Source organism: Papio anubis, chromosome 14 (assembly GCF_008728515.1).
Source record: "Papio anubis isolate 15944 chromosome 14, Panubis1.0, whole genome shotgun sequence".
Classification (NCBI taxonomy): Eukaryota; Metazoa; Chordata; class Mammalia; order Primates; family Cercopithecidae; genus Papio; species Papio anubis.
This window is the reverse complement of record NC_044989.1, coordinates 27,821,774-27,846,294: the sequence shown is the minus strand read 5'-3', so window position 1 is coordinate 27,846,294 and position 24,521 is coordinate 27,821,774. Positions and strand designations below refer to the sequence as shown.

General features: G+C 37.4%; 1 protein-coding gene across 15 annotated transcripts in view; it reads right to left on the bottom strand.

Moving 5' to 3' along the window:
• Positions 1 to 24,521, bottom strand: part of BABAM2 (BRISC and BRCA1 A complex member 2) — a 456,088-nt gene that overhangs the window by 288,258 nt on the left and 143,309 nt on the right. For all 15 annotated transcript variants that reach the window (XR_002516866.2, XM_017947401.2, XM_009183905.3 and 12 more), the window contains one exon: positions 1,712 to 1,786. Coding sequence is in view for 14 of the 15 variants with exons in the window: in XM_017947401.2 (XP_017802890.1) it covers positions 1,712 to 1,786 (75 nt within the window). In the remaining variant the exon portion in view is untranslated. The remainder of the gene's footprint in view (positions 1 to 1,711; positions 1,787 to 24,521) is intronic.

The window sequence follows — 24,521 nt, the reverse complement described above, 5'->3', positions numbered from 1 at the left end:
GAGGCAACATCAATTTCAAATAAACAGGAAGACTGCTGAAACTGATAAGGCACAATAAATTAAAACAAAAGCACTGGAACTGTAAATTGTGGATTAAGGTGATTATATAAATCATGTACTTTCATGTGCTGTTGAACTTGGCTCTAAATGAGCTGAAAGAGAGTTTTAACTGGAATACATGGAGGAGGTCCTGAGTATACACTACAAGGGTTTCTTAGAAGACTGCTTACTAGTCTAACAGAGCACAGTAATTGCCAAAATCAAATTAATTATGCTTGGTTATCACAAATCTAATATGTATATATTTTCCACAACCGGACTGTAGAGAAACTGATAGAAATTGATGATTTCCATTCTTTCTTGGACTTTACAATCCTTGGGAACAGAATGCAGAACTAGTCAACTGGAAACTAAAATTGAAAGTTTAATGAACTACAAAACTTTTACGTTTTACTTAGAGAAAAAGAAAATAATTTTATTCTTTAGATGGACTGTATAGACCAGGAACAGTGGCTCACACCTGTAATCCCAACATTTTGGGAGGCTGAGGTGGGGGGACCACTGAGACCCCTTCTCTACAAAAAATAAAAAATTAGCTTGGCTCAGTGGCGCATGCCTGCAGTCCCAGTTACTCAGAAGGCTGAGGTGGGAGGATCACTTGAGCTTGGGGGGAGCTATGGTCACACCACTGCACTCCAGCTTGGGTGACGGAGCAAGACCATGTCTCCAAAAAACACAAAGATGGAATGTATTAAAAAAAAATTCCCTAACCTTTTCTATGGTTTATAGTTTATATTCTACTAAATCATACTTATAACCATTATCAGAATTAACATCTACTATTATTTATTGATTAGCACAACATGCAAGCAAACTTGTACAAAGATTCTGTCTTTTCTCTAGGCAGTTATGAATACCATTAACTCTCTGAACAACATCAAATTAGGAAGGTAGAAATTTTTCTTACACTAGATTGCAATTAAAGAACCACAGGTCCAAATACGGTGCAGAGGGAGGCCAGCCAAATCTTTTTTGTTTGTTTGTTTTTTGTTTTTTGAGATGGAGTCTCACTCTATCACCCAGGCTGGAGTGCAGTGGCTCCATCTTGGCTCACTGCAACCTCTGCCGCCCAGGTTCAAGCAATTCTCCTGCCTCAGCCTCCTGAGTAGCTGGGATTACAGGCGCCTGTCACCATGTCCGGCTAATTTTTGTATTTTTTTAGTGGAGACGGGGTTTCACCACGTTGGCCAGGCTGGTCTCAAACTCCTGACCTCTGGTGATCCGCCCACCTCAGCCTCCCAAAAAGCTGGGATTACAGGTGTGAGCTACCTCACCCAACCAAGGGCCAGAACCTTGAAGGCACTTGCCAGGGTGTTTGTAGAATGGAGTGGTGACTAATATTGCATATTAGATAATTGATATGAGAGTCTTTCATTCCAACAACGTATTAAATAAAAGTGATTTTTCCCAAAATTTAATTCACCTATAATAATTTTATTTTATATGGAAAACTCACTTCTAAATGACTTTTACAGTTACTATTTTAGCTTTTAGGTAACAAAACAGCTCAATGGAACTTCATGTAAGAAACATTTTTAGTAGAATTCATCATCTGAACAAAATGCTGACAAACCAGTCATACAAATACTGAGTTAAATAATTACTTAAAAAGCTCACTTATATTCTCATACTGATAATCATATATTTTTACCTTGAGAAGGTATGTGGGGATATTGCTGAAATCCACTGGCAACTTCAAAAGGAAACGAGCTGAAAATTCACCAGTCTGTAAAAAGAAAGTTATAATAATAAGATTAAAATCAAAAATAGATTATGAAGTGACAATTATAGCCAAGGCCACAAGTTCAACCTGTTCAAAATGCAGGCATCTTCAATTTGGTTTTCCTAACATTAGGCAAGAAAAGAAGGTTGGAAAAGTAGGGGAGGATCAAAAAGAGTTCTTAAATTATTAGTTACTAAAAAGCACAATTTGAATTTTTTAAATCTGCATTTTAAATGTACAATAAAATTATAATGTAGCAGTATTGCCTTTTTGTTTCTTAAAAGTATGAAAAGAATATACAAATGTATGATTATTATTTTTTTAATCCCAAACAATAAAGACAGACCTACCCCTTTGATTCATTTGTTTTTTTATTAAAGCATTCAGAGCATATCACTAATATTTATAAACCACAAAGCTGATGGCATACACTACCACCCTTTTTGTAGTATGTCTGGAAGTACCTGCAAAGGTCAAACTTCTACCTAGCAGTGGGTATTCAAAATAAGTTTCCCATCTCCTGAGAGTCCACTATATCATTATCATTAACTGATGTTTTTTCCTAACTCCCTCCATGAACTGATCTCTATAGAAAAGAGGTACAGAGGTTTGGCGATTTAAAACATTTAACTAAGCTATAAATAATGACTTTTATTTGCTAAAACAGAAAACTCATTTAAAAGAAAAACGTTTGCCTCTCAATTTTTATGATAGGAAAGCCTAGGGAATCACTTTTTTTTTTTTTTTAACTTTGTCATAGTCTAGAGGAGGACTTTTCCAACTAGGTCATGCAGAGATCTAGCGGTGCTAGAGAACCTCTGCAAAGGCAACCAAGATGTGTCCTGACCTGGTGGAATCCTCGGTCTTCCATCCTGTCTCACCGCAAGTGTGCAGCTCAGCCTGGCATTTTGACATGGTGTGTTTTACTTAGACATATTTGAAAAAAGAACTCCACAAATGATCCAGAACTACTCAGAGTGGATGTCCATCCTTTTCATATTGTAACTACCAAAGAGTTCCCACTCTTTAAAAAATGAGCAGCACAAACTCCCGCAAACACATCTTAAAACGTGGCAAGCGTTTACAAATATTTTTATGAGTGGGTGGATGAATGCACCTAGGCACACATGCATAGATAGCACTTTAGACAATTTCTACAAACACCCTAGCAAGTGGCTTCAAGGTTCTGGCCCTTGCCTGGGCATGGTGGCTCATGCCTGTAATCCCAGCACTTTGGGAGGCCAAGGCAGGCAGATCACCTGAGGTCAGGACATTGAGACCAGCCTGGCCAACATGGTAAAACCCCATCTTCACTAAGTAATACAATAATTAGTCAGGTGTGGTGGCATGTGCCTATAGTCCCAGCTACTCGAGAGGCTGAGGCAAGAGAATCACTTGAACCTGGGAGGCAGAGTTTGCAGTGAGCCGATATTGCACCACTGCACTCCAGCCTGGGCAACAAGAGCGAAACTCCATCTCAAAAAACAAAAAAGGTTATGGCCCTAATTTTAAAACTCTGATCTAAAACCTTGAAAATACAGACAGAAATATAAACCTTGAGCTCTGAAGATAATAATAATAACTAATATCTGCCTAAATGTTGTTTGTTTTACCGCTCACAACATCTTTTAACTTACACCAACCTCTGGCTAAGGACAGAGCATTTCTTCACTACCATAAGCCTAAACCTGTGACAGACAAGGTGGAAATGAGAATTGAATGGACAGAATCAAAGCTGAGGCAAGCCAGAGAGAGTGACAGAAGCCACTGTGCCACCAGGAATGCCAATGGTGAGAAACAGGATGGATGCTCAGAGCTGAGTAGCTATTCTCAGTATTGAATGCCATTATGTGCAGGCTACTCACAACTCAGCACTTGGGAGAATACTTAAGAGCCACTAAGGATCTACAAATAGCTCATCATGGTGGGTGGGAGAAGGTTTGTGAGATCCTATTATAATTCTTGCCTTCTGTTATAGTCCAAGATTACCAAAAGGTGTGGTTTTGGTATTATGTTAAGCTCCTAGATGACTCTAAAACTAACATACTCTGGTAAGTGTGGTTCTTTGGAACAAGACACAGCTAAACCTAAAAATGTCTGTTTTTAAGTACAAGGGGTCATACTTCGAAAGGGGTAAGTGTAGAGGCAACAATAACAGCATAGAGTTAAATGGGAGCTTCTAAGACGGACGCCTAGCCCAATGAGAGTTTGGGGGTGTAGAAGGAAAGACAGAAAAGTCTTCCCTTAGCGCTGTGTACAGTGCTACAGAAGAAGGACCACTCATGAAAGAATACATGCTCCAGGCCAGGCGCAGTGGCTCACGCCTGTAATACCAGCACTTTGCGAGGCCAAGGCAGGTGGATCACAAGGTCAGGAGTTCAAGACCAGCCTGACCAATATGGTAAACCCTGTCTCTACTAAAAATACAAAAATTAGCCAGGCACAGTGGCATGTGCCTGCAATCCCAGCTACTGGGGAGGCTAAGGCAGAAGAATCACTTGAACCCAGGGGAGGCGGAGGTTGCAGTAAGCCGAGATCGCACCACTGCACTCCAGCCTGAGAGACAGAGCAAGACTCTGTCTAAAAAAAGAAAAAAAAAAAATCATGCTCCCAACAACTGTCCACATTCTCTTTCTCCTATATAATTAATTTTCCCTTCTTTACTCAATCACTTTCATCAGCATGTAAACATCATTTTTTAAATGTCTCCATTCACTTCATATCCTTCTTCAGCTCCCATTTCATTTCTCTGTTTTACTTTAAAAAATAATCCCCTGTAAAAAATTAACCTATATTTGAGGTCTACATTTCCTCTTTTATTATTTTCTCTTAAGTCCTCATCAGTCAGCCTTTCCCCACCACCACTCCACCAAAACAGTTCCTCAAGGTCACCAATGACCTCTCCATTGCCAAATTCAATGATCATTTCTCAGTCTTCATCTTAGTGTTCTATCAGCAGCATTTTGACACAGCTGATCACTCCTTTCCTGGAACATTCTTTACTTGGTTTCCAGAATCCCAGTTTCTCTACTTCACTGGCCCTCCCTCTGGTCTCCTCAACACTTGAATATTGGAGATTGGGGTATACCTGGGCTTAACTCTAAGACCGCCTTTCTTTATTTACATGCCCAGATGATCTCATCCAGGCTCATGACTTTAAATAAAGTATATGCTGATCATTCCCAACTTGTGTATCTCCATCCCAGACCCTTTTTTAAATTCAAATTTCATTTATCCAATTCCTATAAACAAAACTCAATTCCTGATTGTGTGCTCTTCTCTTGGTATTTATTCCTCATTTCAGTAAATGGCAATTCCATTCTTTCAGTTACTCAGGCCAAAAACCTAGAATCATTTTTGACTCCTATCTTTCCCTCTCACCTCACACTCAAAGTGGTGGCAAATCTTGTTAACTCTCCCTTCAAAATATATGAGTCTCCCTTCAAAATATTGACTTTTGGACTCTCCCTTCAAAATATATCCTGAGTCCAACCACTTTTCACCACCTCTATAACCACCTGATCTGAACCACCTTTATCTCTAAGCCTGGACAACTGCAATTGCCCCTAACTGTGTCAGCCCTTGTTCGCCTGCAGTTTATTCTCATGACAACAGGCAGAGTGATTCTTTCAACACATCACTTGGATTCTAATCCTCATTTGCTCAAAACTATCAAATGGTCAGGATTTAGCTCCTTTACAGAATAATTTGACAAGGTAACAATTGAGCAAAGATGGAAAGAGGGTAAGAAACAAACCATGTGGAACTGAAGGAAAAACACCCCAGGCAAAGAGAACAAGTATAAAAAGGGTTGATGCAGGAGTGTGTCTCTGTGTTCAGGGGATGGCAAGAAGGTCAGGGTTACAGGAGCAAATAAGCATTAACACGGATCAAAGTCACCCAGAAACTCTCTCTTCCATGGTATGAGCAATTTCTAAACCCCTGGAGGACGTGCAACAATCATTCATAAAATTAGTGCATGAGAAAATGGCTACTACATCTATGTGGAACAACTGTGAAGTCATTCCTGGGGATGTTGAGGCAAGCTTTTTATTAAGAAGTACCATGGGATTCAAAGAGTTTGGGGAAGGGAATTGGAGGGATGATGATAAACCAAACTCAAGTTTTTTCTTAATTTTCAGTTTATAAAGCAAACCACCTACCAATAAGTAAATAGCCATTACACTACCTAAAAATGTCAACCTGTAACCTGTAAATTAAAATGGAATTTTAAAACTTTTAAACTCAGAGGTGTGTGTATATATATATGACTGGTTTTTTTACATATACATACATATATAAACAACAACAAAAGTGAAATGTAGGATTTTAAAAGTTAAAATAACTCTTGTACATATACGGTAATAGGAAAGATAATTGCATATTTAGCACTTGGACTCATTTGAACTGCTAGTTATTTTAGTCCATGCACTGCATTTTAGCTCTTTTGCCCTATTTTAGTTTGTACAATATATTTTTATTCTACCAGCTATTTTAGACCAACATTCTTTTAAAAACTCTCAGATGATCCCTACTTTATTTCTTCTCAAAATGTTGATCCTAGAATTAATATAAATTTGTGTTTATTGGCAACAGGCTGATTTACACAACTAATGTCATACTGAAAGAAATGTTGGTCCCAGGACTAATATAAATTTTTGTTTATCAGCAACAGGCTGATTTACACAACTAAATTCATAATAAAAGAAATAATACTATGAAGGGAATTTGGGAAACCATAAAAAGCACTTTATGATTGCCAATTTTCAAGGCTATCATACATTCCTTATTTTGCCATTGGAAGAACAAAGAAAACTCAGCACTTGTTTCTGACAGCAGTGGAAATGTTGAACACTAAGACTCAAGAATTCAGTTTTCCATTCTGGCACTGATTTTCCTTATGAACTATAAGCCAATCATCTTCTGTGAAACTGAGTACACGATAATTTTAAAACAATCTTAATGTAAAATTAAGTTATAACCCGTAAATGAAGAGCAAAACAAGTGAAAAATCCTTGTTCGACCTCAGATAATGACTTTTCATGTGGTTTTATATTTGAATTTCCAACGGTTATTCAAGCAATTTATGGTCACTCAGTTGTAATGTCAAAGATTGCTTTCACAGCAATCTTTCCTGTAAGCTGAAAATGAGACATTTAGATGCCGCCAAGTGAACAGAATAATTTGATTTTTTTTTTTTTTTTTTTTTTTTTTTTTTTTTTTTGTGAGTCCTTGGTCAAAATCTTCTCTTGGATAGATGTAGAAAATTATCTAACCTATGACTGTTAAAATGTCAGCCTTTCTGCCAACTGTCTTAATGGCAATTTCCCCAGCATTAGCAATAAATATGTGCATCTTTCCTTTTTTCAAGTTATAGTACATTGGCAAGTAACTTAAACTAACAAGACTCTGAGTTTTGGCAATTTATTAGGTCTAAGCTTTTCTTCTGGTAATCACAGCTGTGACGGTTTTCTTCTCCTTTTAGAAGTAACAGGTAGACATTTTGTGCAGAATGGAGTCCAAGTTCAGGTTGCTCTGTAAGGGAAAATTTTACTTCCTTTCTTAGAGACACTTCCCTCATCAACAAACAAGCGTTTATCTGAAATCGACTGTTCTTACCACTTAGACAGCTAAAAGCTAAGAAACACTCGAGTGATTATAACTTTAGCTGGGTGACAAACTGGTAAGGCTGATTCTTCAAATGGACTCTGAAAACCAGTAAGCCTAAATCTGGAGATTGTTCCGTAGCACATGCATAAATATACACTACATGTGAAAAGGAAAGCCAGAGTTAGTCTAACTAGAATTTTATAATTTACAAAATGTTTTCTAAGATATGTCATTTAATTATCCCCCAAAACCCTGCTTGGTAGATACAATTCATTTATACTCAGAAATGAGAAAACTGAGGCCTAGAATAGTCAAGAAACTTGCCTATAGTGATTGAGAGAGTAACAGTTACAGAGCTCAACCCCAAGACTCAAGGTGTATTCATCCATTCATGAGTATGTATTAAGGGCCTGAAATGTGTCAGGCACTCTGCTAGGCATTGCAAACTGGTGAGTAAAAGAGACAGGACCACTGCCCTTATGGAGCTTATAGTCTAGTAGGTGAGTCAGATATGAATCAAAATAATCACTCCTATCAATTATAACCTGTGTGGAGAAATGGGAACATTTAAACACTGTTAGTGGGAATGTAAGTTAGTTAAGGCAGGTGGAAAGCAGTTTGAAGATTTCTCAAAGAACTAAAAATAGAATTACCATTTGATCCAGCAATTCTACTACTGGATACATACCCAAAGGAAAATAAATCGCTCTACCAAAAGGACACCTGCACTTGTATGTTTATTACAGCACTGTTCACAATAGCAAAGACATGGAAACTACCTAGGTGCCCATCAATGGTGAATTGGATTTTTAATATATACCATAGAATACAACATAGAAATTAAGAAAAAACAAAATCATGTCCTCTGCAGCAATATGGACGTAGCTGGAGGTCATTATTCTAAGGAAATTCATGCAGAAACAGAAAACCACATACCACATGTTCTCACTTCTAAGTAGAAGCTAAACACTGAGTACACACGGACATAATGATGGGAACAACAGACACTGGGGATTCCAAAAGGAGGGAGGAAAAAAGAGGACAAGAGTTGAAAAACTTCCTATTGAGTACTATGTTCACTATTTGGGTGGCAGGATCAACAGAAACCAAAACCTTAACATCACACAACATAACCCTGTAATAAACCTGTACATGTACTCTCTGAATATAAAATAAAAAATAAATAAAATAAATTATAACCTGTGATAAATGCTATCAAAAGGCACAGTGCTCTGAGAGCAAATTCCAGGAGGAAATGAACCATCTAGGGTTGGGGGCTCATTACTTGGAGGGAATTTTTTTAAAGCTAAGTCAAAAGACCACATGGAAAAACAAATAACACTAGGCAGGAAAAGTCTAAAGAAGAAACGCAATGAGAGGGAACTATATATAAAGCATAAGTTTTCTCTGGTCATTTAAGATTTTCTCTTTTTGTCTGGTTATCAGTATTTTTACTATAATGTTTTTAGTTTTTCCTTGCATTTATCCCAGCAGAGGTTTGTTGAGCTTCTTGAATCTGTAAATTTCTGTCTTTCACCATGGAAATGTGTTATTTCATCAAATGCTTTCCTGCCTACTCCCTTTCTCTTCCCCTTCTAGGACTCCCGTTTCTTGTATATTAAACATTTTGATACTATCCCATAATATCAAGGCTCTGCTTTCCTTTCTTCCAAGTATCAATGTCCATCCAGTATCTGCCTGCTTTGATCACTCTCTAGTGTTCTCAGGCAAATGGCTTTATATTTTGCTCAGAGCTCTGAGCTGTTGTGAAGAGTCAGGTCAACAGGAGCTACTTGGCCATTACAAAAAGTGCAACTTGACAGAAATCTACAAATATTTTAATATACTGTTGACAATACTATGGAGAAACAACCACTTTCATATATTGCTGCTGAGTTAATAAACCTGTATAAATTTTACAAAAGTTACTTTGACAATAAAATTATGACCACACAATCTTTGATCCAGCAATTCCACTTCTAATTATTTATCTTACAGACATACCTGAACACATGCAAAGTGACATATATACAATATTATTTATTACAGTATTGTCCATAACAGTGAAAGATTAGAAGCAAACTTAATATCCAATAATAGAGCTCAGATGTAATAAATTATGATTCAATTATACAATGTAATAATACACAATTGTAAAAAAAGAACAAAGGTGTTCTATATATGTTTATACAGAAAAAATCTCTGAGCTATATTAAGTCAAAAGGAAGATCCAAAACGGTGCATAATATATGTTACCATTTGCATAAAAAGGGGGAATATATATTAATATTTGCTTATATATATACAAACTAACTGAAAATCTGTACTAGAAAAAAGTTATATTAGTGCTTACCTGGATAGGAGGAAAGTGGTATGATTTGGGTGGACAAAGGACAAAGATGGGAGGGAGACTTTTCATGATATTACTTTACATAGACTTTGATTTTTGAACAATATGAATACACTATCCATTCAAAAAAATTTTAAGGAGTTAAAAAAATAAAACTAAAAGCACATATAATGAAATGTCCACAATTCAGGCATTATTCATTCATTCATTCATTGAACAAATATTTACTGAGCACATACTGTGCCAAGTACTAGGCTAGAAAATGGAGAATTTAAGACAAAACAGTCTATATGTCCTCAGGGAACTTAAAGTCTATTTTGACTAGACTGGCAATTAAACAAAACAGTATGATGTGGTAAGTGTTTTGACAAAGATAATTCACAGGACACTTTGGAAGTAATTTAGTCAGGACACTTAGTTTCCAGTGACAGAAGAACTCCAATTCAAACTAACTTGAACAAATAAAAGAGAATTTATTGAAAGGATATGAGGGATCTCATGAAACGTAGGGATAAAAACATAGCATGGCCTCAGTTCCAAGGATTCTAATACCCACAGAATTTTCTCTTAGTCTCTTGTCTCTGCTGTCTCTGTACTTCATTTTCCTTTCTATTTGCCAGCTTCTGATTCTTTTGACCAGATGTTATTAGCAAAAAGTTCCCAGATTTACAGGTTACAGACCAATTACTCATACAGAAACCGATCTCATTCCCTCAGTACTAACTCCAAATTCCCAGGGAAGAATTCTGTTTGGCTTAGGTGAGCCTCCCTGATCTAATCAACACATTTCCACAGTTCTTTGAAGTAAAAATGGTACCATAAATTCTTGAAAATAATTGAAAAACTAGGAAACTCTTTTCTGAGAAGGAAACAGATTGCATCATTTGTACATTTCCAAAAACAATTTTTTAAACACCTGAAGAGTTTTTGTACAGAATACTTGAAATGTAGGATTCTTTTTGTCTTTTGCCTTTTAGTACACAAGAAAAAAAGGCACTAAAACCCGCCTCAGCTGGTCCTTCGACAACACTTGTCCATTTCTTTCATGGCGAGAATACTGTGCAAGGAGTGCATCATACATCGAAATGGCCACCAAAGAGATGGAGCAATGCACCCATCATTTCAGAACAAATGAGTGGCCTCACAAAGATGAGCAAGGTGGCACAATTAGAGTCCTTCCTCACATGCTGTTCTGAAAAGTATAGGCAAAGGAAATGGAAAGGATTTCCTTTGCGTTTCGTATGCTTCCTGAAAATAAGGTCTTTTCCACTCGATGCATCCTGCTGCTGAAAGAAACTTGAATTTCCTACTGATACGTCTACTATTTAAAAAACAAGAACAGAGTTCCTTTGGAATATCACCATGATTTTAAAAGTTATCACCTACACCTTTAATATCTTGAGATATAAAGTAATTTAGATAGTCACACACTACTTTTTATTAATAAGGTTAAAATCCAGAGATATAAGCTATTGTAAGCAAGATCTTAAGTATTTCCGTTGACATACGAGTCAAAATTCAGTACAACAAATTCCATTGCAAAAACAATTAAAAAGGGAGCCACTGTCGTAGTTCATTTATTTTAAAGAATGTCCAACTCCTAAAAGTTCCATGTGGTTAAAAACTAAACTAAACAAATATGGTCAATTCTTTGGAGAATACTGTGGCATATCTGACCACCACACTACACCCTTTTCAAAGAAGCCACCACATGTTAACCTTCAAGTCAAATGCATTCAGGACATAACCCCCAAGCAGCAAAAATTAAAGGGGGATTATGGGCAAAGGCCCCTGCATGCCCTGCTATATATGGCTGACTGGCATGACCAGAGCACCTACTACATCCTCATGCCAGTAGCGGAAAGGCCATCCACTTCCAGGCTCCCTAGATATTTTGATCTTTCTCTTAGCAACTCTTACCCTCCTCTCCTATCATGCTAGACCAGTGTTGTCTGAGAGAAAAATAATGCAAAGCACAAATGTGAGACATATATATAATTTAAGATTATTTAACATTTTCTAATAGTCACATTTTAAAAGGCAAAAAGAGACAGGTGAAAAGTTAGTAATACATCCCAATATATCTAAAATATTAGCATTTCCACATGCAGTCAACATAAAAATTATTAATGAGATTTTTTGTACTAATTCTTCAAATTCTGGTGTGTATTTCACATGTGCACACATCTCAGCTTCGACTAGCCACATTTCAAATGCTCAATAGTCGCATGTTTGACTAGAAGTTCCTGTATTGGACAGCATCGTTCTAGACATTTTCCCATTAACATTAATCCCCACATTAAGGTAAACACTCCCTACTACAAATACCTAAAGACCTACATAAGCTACCAAATACCACAAACCTGAAAGATTATTCACAAGCAGATTGATAAATGTCAGCAGGTTAATGGGAATGACCATGGGACAGCCTCTTTTAGCCAATGTCTTTTTTCTTTTTCCTCCAAAAACTGTCTAAACCTATTGCCTTTACTTCCTCTTCTCCACCTCTCTCCCTAATACTCTGAAATCTGTTCTCCCATCCTCAGAAGTCCATCAAAACTGCTCCTGGTAAGATAAGCAACACTCTCTTTTCTAATTTTCACTTTTACCTTGCTTTCTACACTTTATCTGCACCTTGGAGGTCACAGCCTCTATTGGTCCACATATGGTAACTTTATGACTAACAGCATTTTGAGAATGGGGGACAGGAACAATCATTGAACTGGCACTTATTGAGCACCTATTATAATAACTTACTTCAAGTATATGCCAAAAAAAGCCAATAATAATACTTTATATTACTTGACTCCATATTTACTCAACACTCTGTTTCCCACACAAGATCTAATTTAACCTTTGAGTTGAGGTCCAGGCAACAGTGTGGTTATCTCCAGGAAAGTGACACATGGAAAACCTATAGTCACACAAAAAGAACTGGTGGCAGAATGAAAACCCAAAGCTGCTGCTCCCTAGATCACTTTCCCTCTCCAACACATCTTCAAATGGCCTCTGCATAGAGGAGCTCACACTCAAACACTGCTCAGATACTTTCCCTTTGCACATAATACCGCAGCACGATGACATGATGGAAGCTTAAGACATTAACTCAAGTGAGGAGATACCATAAAATGGCTCCTTTCTTTTCTCCACAATATTTTTAAATGTTGCCAGAGCTTAATGGATAAGCCAAAGATTCTTAAAATCTTACTAGGATTTGGGTCAGATACAAGCAAAAAAGGTAATTGTTTCACATCCCATCATAAAAGGATAAATCATTATTAAGGAAAAAATATGTTGCTTAAAAAACTGCTTTATCTCACAGATAACCCATTGATGATCTGTATATGTAAACTATATGATTTTGGAATAGCTTAAAACTTACATTTCATATCTCAAAAAAATAACACTTTAATCAAAATGTTAGGTATGATAAGCCAATTTTAAGTTCTGGGAATCAAAACAAATCAAAATAAAATTCACAAATTTGCTTATTGTGCATTGTTGCAGTTAATAAACACTGTGTTTGAATACCTGTCCTCTCCAAAACTCATGCTGAAATTTAACCCACAATATGGCAGTATTGAGAGGTGGGGCCTCTCATGGGTTAATGGGTTAATGGATTCATGGGTTATCATAAGAGGGGACCTAGTGGCATTACAAGAAGAGAAAGAGACCTGAGCGAGCATGTTAGCAAGCTTAGCCCTCTCGCCATGTGACACCCTGCACCATCTCAGGACTCTGCACAGAGTCCCCAACACCAAGAAGGCTCTCACCAGATACAGACTCTCAACCTAGGACTTCTCAACTTCCATAATTGTAAGGAATAAATTCCTTTTCTTTGTAAGTTATTAGTTTCAGGTATTCTGTTGTGAGCAACAGAAAACGGACTAAGACACACTGGTTCTTCTGATACACACATCCATGACAAAAATGTTAACAAGGCAATATAAAATAGAGATAATAAATAATAATAATAATAATAGAGGCAATAAAAAATGAAACCTTAGGATTTACCCATTGAGAAAATGTATGATGTATCTTTGTTTTGATATATTATATCAAAACAGGATATATGCTTTTAATAGTAGTTCTTACATTATGGGAATTCACCACTTTAAAATTATGATCTTAAAAATAGCTCTGCTCAAACAGGTAGCAGTAGATATCGTTGTGGTAATGAAGTATCTGCATCTTGATGTCAATGGTGATTAAAGGAAATTACATGTGTGATGAAATGGCACGGAACTATATGCATACATTGTACCAATGTCAATTTCCTGGTTTCTGTATTTTATTATAGTTAAAGAAAATGCAACCACTGGGGAAAACTGAGTGAAGGATATTCAGGATCGCCACTCTGCAACTTCCTATAAATCTATAATTATTTCAAAATGAAAATGTTTACAAAATATAAAATAAATACACAGTTCTTAAATTTTAACCTAAATATTCTTTTTTTATTTCTTCTATTTTTTTTCTTTTTTATTATACTTTAAGTTCTAGGGTACATGTGCACAACGTGCAGGTTTATTACATATGTATACAGGTGCCATGTTGGTGTGCTGCACCCATTAACTCGTCATTTACATTAGGTGTATCTCCTAATGCTATCCCTCCCCACTACCCCTACCCCACAACAGGCCCCGGTGTGTGATGTTCCCCTTCCTGTGTCCAAGTGTTCTCATCATTCAATTCCCACCTGTGAGTGAGAACATGCGGTGTTTGGTTTTCTGTTCTTGTGACAGTTTGCTGAGAATGATGGTTTCCAGCTGCATCCATGTCCCTACCAAAGAAACAAACTCATCCTTTTTTGTAGCTGCATAGTATTCCATGGTGTACATGTGCCACATTTTCTTAATCCAGTCTGTCATTAATGGACATTTGGGTTGGTTCCAAGTCTTTGCTATTGTGAATAGTGCCGCAATAAACATACGTGTGCATGTGTCTTTATAGCAGCATGATTTATAATCCTTTGGGTATATCCCCAGTAATGGGATGGCTGGGTCAAAAGGTATTTCTAGTTCTAGATCCTTGAGGAATCACCACACTGTCTTCCACAATGCTTGAACTAGTTTACAGTCCCACCAACAGTGTAAAAGCGTTCCTATTTCTCCACATCCTCTCCAGCACCTGTTGTTTCTTGACTTTTTAATGATCACCATTCTAACTGGTGTGAGATGGTATCTCATTGTGGTTTTGATTTGCATTTCTCTGATGGCCAGTGATGATGAGCATTTTTTCATGTGTCTGTTGGCAGCATAAATGTCTTCTTTTGAGAAGTGTGTGTTCATATCCTTTGCCCACTTATTGATGGGGTTGCTTGTTTTTTTCTTGTAAGTTTGTTTGAGTTCTTTGTAGGTTCTGGATATTAGCCCTTTGTCAGATGAGTAGATTGCAAAAATTTTCTCCCATTCTGTAGGTTGCCTGTTCACTCTGATGGTAGTTTCTTTTGTTGTGCAGAAGCTCTTTAGTTTAATTAGATCCCATTTGTCAATTTTGGCTTTTGTTGCCATTGCTTTTGCTGTTTTAAACATGAAGTCCTTGCCCATGCCAATGTCCTGAATGGTACTGCCTAGGTTTTCTTCTAGGGTTTTTTATGGTTATAGGTCTAACATTTAAGTCTCTAATCCATCTTGAATTAATTTTTGTATAAGGTGTAAGCAAGGGATCCAGTGTCAGCTTTCTACATATGGCTAGCCAGTCTTCCCAGCACCATTTATTAAATAGAGAATCCTTTCAATCTGAGCACCTCTCCCCCTCCAAAGGAATGCAGCTCCACACCAGCAAGGGAACAAAGCTGGATGGAGAATGACTTTGATGAGTTAAGAAAAGAAGGCTTCAGACAATCAAACTTCTCTGAGCTAAAGGAGGAAGTTCAAACCTATCGCAAAGAAGCTAAAAACCTTGGAAAAAAGATGAGACGAATGGCTAACTAGAATAACCAATGTAGAAAAGTCCTTAAATGACCTGATGGAGCTGAAAACCATGGCACAAAAACTATGTGATGAATGCACATGCTTCAGTAACCGATTCGATCAACTGGAAGAAAGGGTATCAGTGATTGGAGATCAAATGAATGAAATGAAGTGAGAATTTTAGAGAAAAAAGAGTAAAAAGAAAGGAACAAAGCCTCCAAGAAATATGGGACGATGTGAAAAGACCAAATCTACATCTGATTGGTGTACCTGAAAGTGACGGGGAGAATGGAATCAAGTTGACAAACACTCTGCAGGATATTATCCAGGAGAACTTTCCCAATCTAGCAAGGCAGGCCAACATTCAAATTCAGGAAATACAGAGAACGCCACAAAGATACTCCTCGAGAAAAGCAACTCCAAGACACATAAATGTCAGATACACCAAACTTGAAATGAAGGAAAAAATATTAAGGTCAGCCAGAGAGAAAGGTCGGGTTACACACAAAGGGAAGCCCATCAGACTAACAGCAGATCTCTTGGCAGACACTCTACAAGCCAGAAGAGAGTGGGGGCCAATATTCAACATTCTTAAATAAAAGAATTTTCCACCCAGAATTTCATATCCAGCCAAACTAAGTTTCATAAGTGAAGGAGAAACAAAATCCTCTACAGACAAGCAAATGCTGAGAGATTTTGTCACCACCAGGCCTGCCCTACAAGCCCTCCTGAAGGAAGTACTAAACATGGAAAGGAACAACAATACCAGCCACTGCAAAAATATGCCAAAATGTAAAGACCACCAATGCTAGGAAGAAACTGCATCAACTAACGAGCAAAATAACCAGCTAACATCATAATGACAGGATCAAATTCACACACAACAATATTAACCTTAACTGTAAATGGGCTAAATGCCCCAATTAAAAGACACAGACTGGCAAATTGGAAAAAGAGTCAAGACCCATCAGTGTGCTGTGTTCAGGAGACCCATCTCATGTGCAGAGACACACATAGGCTCAAAATAAAGGGATGGAGAAAGATCTACCAAGCAAACGGAAAACAAAAAAAGGCAGGGGTTGCAATCCAAGTCTCTGATAAAACAGACTTTAAACCAACAAAGATCAAAAGGAACAAGGCCATTACATAATGGTAAAGGGATCAATTCAACAAGAAGAGCTAACTATCCTAAATATATATACACCCAATACAGGAGCACCCAGATTCATAAAGCAAGTCCTTAGAGACTTACAAAGAGTCTTAGACTCCCATACAATAATAATGGGAGACTTTAACATCCCACTGTCAACAGTAGACAGATCAACGAGACAGAAAGTTAACAAGGATATCCAGGAATTGAACTCATCTCTGCACCAAGCGGACCTAATAGACATCTACAGAACTCTCCATCCCAAATCAACAGAATACACATTCTTCTCAGTAACACATCGCACTTATTCCAAAATTGACCCATAGTTGGAGGTAAAGCACTCCTCAGCAAATGTAGAAGAACAGAAATTATAACAAACTGTCTCTTAGACCACAGAGCAATCAAACTAGAACTCAGGATTAAGAAACTCACTCAAAACCGCTCAACTACAGGGAAACTGAACAACCTGCTCCTGAATGACTACTGGGTACATAACGAAATGAAGGCAGAAATAAAGACGTTCTTTGAAACCAATGAGAACAAAGATACAACATACCAGAATCTCTGGGACACATTTAAAGCAGTGTATAGAGGGAAATTTATAACACCAAATGCCCACAAGAGAAAGCACAAAAGATCTAAAACTGATACCCTAACATCACAATTAAAAGAACTAGAGAAGCAAGAGCAAACACATTCAAAAGCTAGCAGAAGGCAAGAAACAACTAAGATCAGAGCAGAACTGAAGGAGATAGAGACACAAAAAAACCCTCCAAAAAATCAATGAATCCAGGAGTTGGTTTTTTGAAAAGATCAACAAAATTGACAGACCACTAGCAAGACTAATAAAGAAGAAAAGAGAGAAGAATCAAATAGATGCAATAAAAAAGGGATATCACCACCGATCCCACAGAAATACAAACTACCATCAGAGAATACTACAAACACCTCTATGCAAATAAACTAGAAAACCTAGAAGAAATGGATAAATTCCTGGACACATACACTCTCCCAAGACTAAACCAGGAAGAAGCTGAATCCCTGAATAGACCAATAACAGGGTCTGAAATTGAGGCAATAATTAATAGCCTACAAACCAAAACAAGTCCAGGACCAGACGAATTCACAGCCAAATTCTACAGAGGTACAAGGAGGAGCTGGTACCATTCCTTCTGAAACTATTCCAATCAACAGAAAAAGAGGGAATCCTCCTTAACTCATTTTATGAGGCCAACATCATCCTGATACCAAAGCCTGGCAGAGACACAACAAAAAAAGAGAATTTTAGACCAATAACCCTGATGAACATCGATGCAAAAATCCTCAATACTGGCAAACCAAATCCAGCAGCACATCAAAAAGCTTATCCACCATGATCAAGTGGGCTTCCTCCCTGGGATGTAAGGCTGGTTCAACATATGCAAATTAATAAATGTAATCCAGCATATAAACGGAACCAAAGACAAACACCACATGATTATCTCAATAGATGCAGAAAAGGTCTTTGACAAAATTCAACAGCCCTTCATGCTAAAAACTCTCAATAAATTCGGTATTGATGGAACGTATCTCAAAATAATAAGAGCTATTTATGACAAACCCACAGCCAATATCATACTGAATGGGCAAAAACTGGAAGCATTCCCTTTGAAAACTGGCGCAAGACAGGGATGCCCTTTCTCACCACTCCTATTCAACATAGTGTTGGAAGTGCTGGCCAGGGCAATCAGGCAGGAGAAAGAAATAAAGGGTATTCGATTAGGAAAAGAGGAAGTCAAATTGTCCCTGTTTGCAGATGACATGATTGTGTATTTAGGAAACCCCATCGTCTCAGCCCCAAATCTCCTTAAGCTGATAAGCAACTTCAACAAAGTCTCATGATACAAAATCAATGTGCAAAAATCACAAGCAATCTTATACACCAATAACAGACAAACAGACAGCCAAATCATGAATGAACTCCCATTCACAACTGCTTCAAACAGAATAAAATACCTAGGAATCCAACTTACAAGGGATGTGAAGGACCTCTTCAAGGAGAATTACAAACCACTGCTCAGTGAAATAAAAGAGGACACAAACAAATGGAAGAATATGCCATGCTCATGGATAGGAAGAATCAATATCATGAAAATGGCCATACTGCCCAAGGTAATTTATAGATTCAATGTCATCCCCATTAAGCTACCAATGACTTTCTTCACAGAATTGGAAAAAACTACTTTAAAGTTCATATGGAACCAAAAAAAGAGCCCGCATTGCCAAGAAAATCCTAAACCAAAAGAACAAAGCTGGAGGCATCATGCTACCTGACTTCAAACTACACTACAAGGCTACAGTAACCAAAACAGCATGGTACTGGTACCAAAACAGAGATATAGACCATGGAACAGAACAGAGGCCTCAGAAGTAATGCCACACATCTACAACCATCTGATCTTTGAGAAACATGATGAAATACACTTTTAAAAAACGACTCTGAGCATGCAGGCGGAAATGTGTTCTTCATTCTTAACATTAAGCTTGCATCCCAATATGCATCTGTTTTCACCTGTTTAGAAAAACAGGGGTTTCCTAAACATTATAGTTTCATAATTATTAGTAGTACTTCTTAAACATTATAAAACCAGCATAGACAAGGACTACAATGTCTAAAAATCGTTAAAAGAGATGAGCAAAGCAATAAGTAGAAACGATTTGATAAAAATAAAAAGGTAAAGAATTAGACAATAAAGAATGGGCATTTTTTGTTAACGTTTACTTTCAAATGTGTGCTTGCTAAAACTCTCTAAATGGAGGTTCGGGGGCAGGGAGAAGAGTGTCTGCTTAGGGTGGGGAGAATAGTGTATTTCAAATTCGCAGGCTTGTCAGAAGACTGATAGTAAATCAGAGCCCTTTTCCTCTTCTACATGGTAACATTTTCCTCATGCCAGCTGATAGTAAAAGGAAGAAGCGTATCAGGTTTTTCAAAGCCTTATACTTTTAGAGCAGAAATGTTTTTAAGAATATAAATATATGTGGCAGAAAGAAAAATTCAGCGATGACAACAGTAAAGACCATCCTCTCTAACAGATACAGAACTGCGTAATGCAAAGGGATTAAATAATCATTCCCAGTCTTACATTCTTCATAGCAAGCATTTATGAGATGGACTACTTGGACCTGAAAAAAACTAAAATACTTGAATTTCCATTCAGATCAGGAAGAACCTACTGATTCTTATGTTTCATTCAGAGAATATACTATTATCATGTTTTAATATAATAAATATCCATTTATTTCATATAAAAATGTCCTCGTGTTGCAAAATGCCACTAACACATAATAGATGTGTTTTACTGATCAGTAAGCCATTTGAATATATGCTTACAATTCTTGTTGCCCATATATGTCATGCCTCTAAGTTTCCCCCAATCATACAACCCACTGACCATCTCTCTTGAGAGAGCCATTTATGTCCACCTCCCTTCAGGGTCTAGGTCAGCAGTTGACCAGTAAAGGCTTTCCTTGGTCACTCCCTTCCTCAGTGATTGTCTCTTCTGCTGACTGCTCACACAGCCTGTATATTCCATTTGAGATGTAATCTATCTAGTATTGTTCAAATTCCTTTTTCACAGATACAGATTAAACCTTCGAAATTGGATTTTAACAGTCTCAGGAGCCACAGCCGTATCTGATCTATTTTATTTTGTTTTAACCCAAAACCTAGCATAGTAGACTTTTCATAAATGCTATTAGTCCCACACTGGCTTAGCCCTACTAAAGTGCATCTTGTTAGTTTGGTGCAGCATTCCAGCACACAAAAATAATTTTTAATATTGATTCTGTAATCTTTCACAATAGCTATCTTTTTAAGCTCTATGCTAGCAGAAAAAAGAAACCCATACTTTGTATGATTTCATTCAAGTCCCTAACAAAACCCTTAACAAGAAAAGGTCAAAGAAAAAGCCCTGTGACATTCCACAAAACACCTGAGGCTGATAAGAGTTACACCCAAACTTTTAGATGGAACGCTTCCGCAGATCCCAACAACTAAGAAAGGAGCATACGTCAGTGGAATCCTAAGAGAGAATGACCAAGTGCTTCACTGAAAATGATATCATCTAAGTTTATGATATTACCCTTCCTTAAAGAAGCAAACTAAGTTTGTCATGACAGTTTCCCAGTTACCCAACTATTTTCCAATTGACTACTGCATTTTTATTTTAATGTTTGTAAATAATCTACTTAAAGATCTGAGCTTAATTTCTTTAAAAATCTCTAGGATGTCATCACTTACAACAGCCTTCTAGGATCTTTCTGCTTCTCCAAAATTTCTCAAAGATAATGTCCCAGAGAGCATATCTGCAACTTTCTTCAGTACCCTGAAATGGTTTCCTTTAGCGCTTCCAGAAGGCATGCAGCCTTGCCAACACCTTGATTTTAGCCCAGGGAGACCCATTTCAGATTTCTGCCCTCCAGAACGATGACATAATAAATCTGTGTTTTCTTAAGCCACCAAGTTTGTGGTAATTTTTACAGCAGCAATAGGAAACTAATACAGTCCCTGATTCAAAAAAATCTTGGCGCAAAATCAAGCTCCTTTCTTTCCGCCAGGGTCCAGTGTTTATCTCTAGACTCTTGGTCTAGATTTTTCCTCCATTAGCGGGCTGTCCTTTAATACTCCTGAACCCTCATGCCAAGCTCTAATTTGTTCATCCCTCAAGACTCACTTTTATACCCTGTTTCTTGACCTACTCCCTGATTCCAACTCATAATTTTACTTCTATAGTCTCAGCTACCATTTCTACTAGGCCTTTCCTACGCCTGGTCTGCCATAAGCTTAACCTCGGTCTACTTTGCCTTGTTATAGGATTCTCAGTTTCTTTACTTCACCTGAATCCATAACCATTGCCCTAATGTTTACAAACTACTTAATATCAAATCAAAATAAACTGAGATAAGTGTAGCAGTAGTAGGTTTTGTAAGTAAAGAAAGGAGTATCGGTAACATTAAACAGAAAGTTTAAAAATACTATAAAAACAAACTACCTGCTGAAATGAATTCAAACTTCTACACCTAGATGAACTACACCTCAAGTATTAGCTGAGTCATTGAATAACATTTTGAAAATTATTAGGTAACAAAGGGTGCCATACAACTGGATTATATTCAAATTCACATTAATATTAAAAAGGGGGAATGAGACACAAAGGCAAATCCTAAAAACTAAAGACTGGTTAGTTTGACAGTGATTCCTGCTTTCAGATGAGCCTGTCAGCACTAAAGACAACACATGTTCACCCAGAAGTCATGCCAAATTAACCTAACATCCATTTATGTAAGGACAATTAAGTCAATTATTTAATAGGAAAATGCTGGGGATAGAGGATAAACTAAGTTCAACAAAGTTTTCCTTATTAGTCATATAAACATATTAATGTTTCAAAATAATCAATAGTTTGCATCTTGAACCATGCACTGTTGGTGGGAATGTAAAATAGTGCAGCTGTTAAAGAAACAGTATGGAAATTCCTCAAACAATTAAAAATGGGATTGTATAAAACCTAGCAATCCTACTTGTAGGTATATATCCCAAAGAACTCAAAGCAGAATCTCAAAGAGATAGTTGCACACCTATGTTCAATGTAGCATTATTCACAATAGCCAAGAGGTAGAAGCAACCCAAATGTTCACTGATGGATGAATGGATAAGTAAAATTTGGTAAATACGCTCAATTGAATACTACACAGCCTTAAAAAGGAAGGAATTCCTATCACATGCTACAACACTGATGAACCTCAGACATTATGCTAAGTGAAATAAGCAGTCACAAAAATCAAATATACGAGTCTACCCATATGAAGTATCTAAAGGAGTCAAAACCATACAAACAGAAAATAGTAAAGTGCCTGCCAAGTGCTGGGGGGAGGAGGAATTAGTGTTTAATGGGTTCATTTGCAAGATGAAAAAGTTCTAGAGATCTGTTGCACAGCAATGTGAATATATTTAACACTACTGAACTGTACACTTAAAAATAGTAAAGATGGCAAATGTAGTGTTATGTGTCTTTTACTGAAATATAAATTCAAGACTTTACAAAAACCTTGAACTGAACAAACAACATGATTTGTAATAACAAAAATTTTAGTCATGCTGATTTGAAGGCATTAATCACGTGTAAAACCTTAAAATCAAAACCTTTAAGAAAAAGTCAAAGAGGCCGGGCACCGTGGCTCACGTCTGTAATCCCAGCACTTTGGGAAGCCAAGGAGGGTGGATCACCTGAGGTCAGGAATTCAAGACTAGCCTGACCAACACAGTGAAACTCCGTCTCTACTAAAACTACAAAAATTAGCCGGGTGTGGTGGCATGCGCTTGTAGTCCCAGCTACTCAGGAGGCTGAGACAGGAGAATTGTTGAACCCAGGAGGCGGAGGTTGCAATGAGCCGAGATTGCACCACTGCACTCCAGCCTGGGCCACAGAGTGAGACTCTGTCTCCAAAAAAGTAAAAGAAAAAGCTGAAGAATAAAAGTGGGAGTGTTATTTAGCCTAAGAAAGACAGTGAAACCTAAAAGAATTAGCACAGAAGAGCACCTAAAGTTATTCTGTGCTTAATGAGAGTTTATTCATTCATTCATTCAAAAACGTTTATGGAATACCAATGAAGTGGAAGACACTGTTCCAGGTGTTTGTGATTTGCTAGTGAACAATGATCCCTGCCCTCATGAGATTTTATATTTCAATGAGGACAGACACACAATAAACATAATCAATAAGTATGGTAGGCTCCCTCTAAGTGGCTCCCAGTGGTCTCTGGTATTCATACTCCTATGTAATTCTGTGTGTGTGTGTGTGTGTGTGTGTGTGTGTAGGTATGTGTGTGGGGTGTGTAGGTGTGTTGGGAGGGTGGGGTATTGGACCTAACAAATAGAATACAGCAAAAGTGATGGGCTGTCACTTTCAAGATTAGGTTATAAAAGATTGTGACTTCTATCTTGCTCACACACTCCCTCTTGCTCTCCCCCACTTGCTTGCTCTGAATCTTGTGCACTGCCCTGTAGAGAGGCAAGCAGTTGAAGGCGGCCTCCAGACAACAGCCAGCCCTGAACTCAGGCCCTCAGTTCGACGACCCATGAGGAACTGAACTATGCCAACTACCACACACATGCATTTATAATGACTCCATCTCCAGTCGAGCCTTGAGATGACCACAGCCCTAGCCAACACTTCAAGCATAGCCTGTGAAAAACCCTGAGGCAAAGGGCCTACCCAGATTGCTGCCAAAAACTATGATAATAAATGTTATTGTTTGAAGCCACCAAGTTTTGGAATGATTATTTTACATAGCAACATATAACTAATACATTAATTATATGGCATGCCAAAAGGAAATGCAAAAAAGCCACATGGAGCAAAGTAAAAAATAGAGGAGAGGGTACGGGTGCAAGTCACAATGTTTAAAAGGGGTATTACCAATACTTACACATGAATGCTTACAGCAGTATTCATAAAAGTCAAAAAGTGGAAACAACCCAAGTGTCCATTAATTGGTAAATGGATAAACAAAACGTGGTATGTCTATTCAATGGAGTATTATTCAGCCACAAAAAGAAATGAAGTACTGATACATGCTACAACATGGATGAACCTCAAACATATGCTAAGTGAAAGAATTCAGTCACAAAAACCACATACTGTATGATTCCATCATAAGAAATGTTCAGAAAAG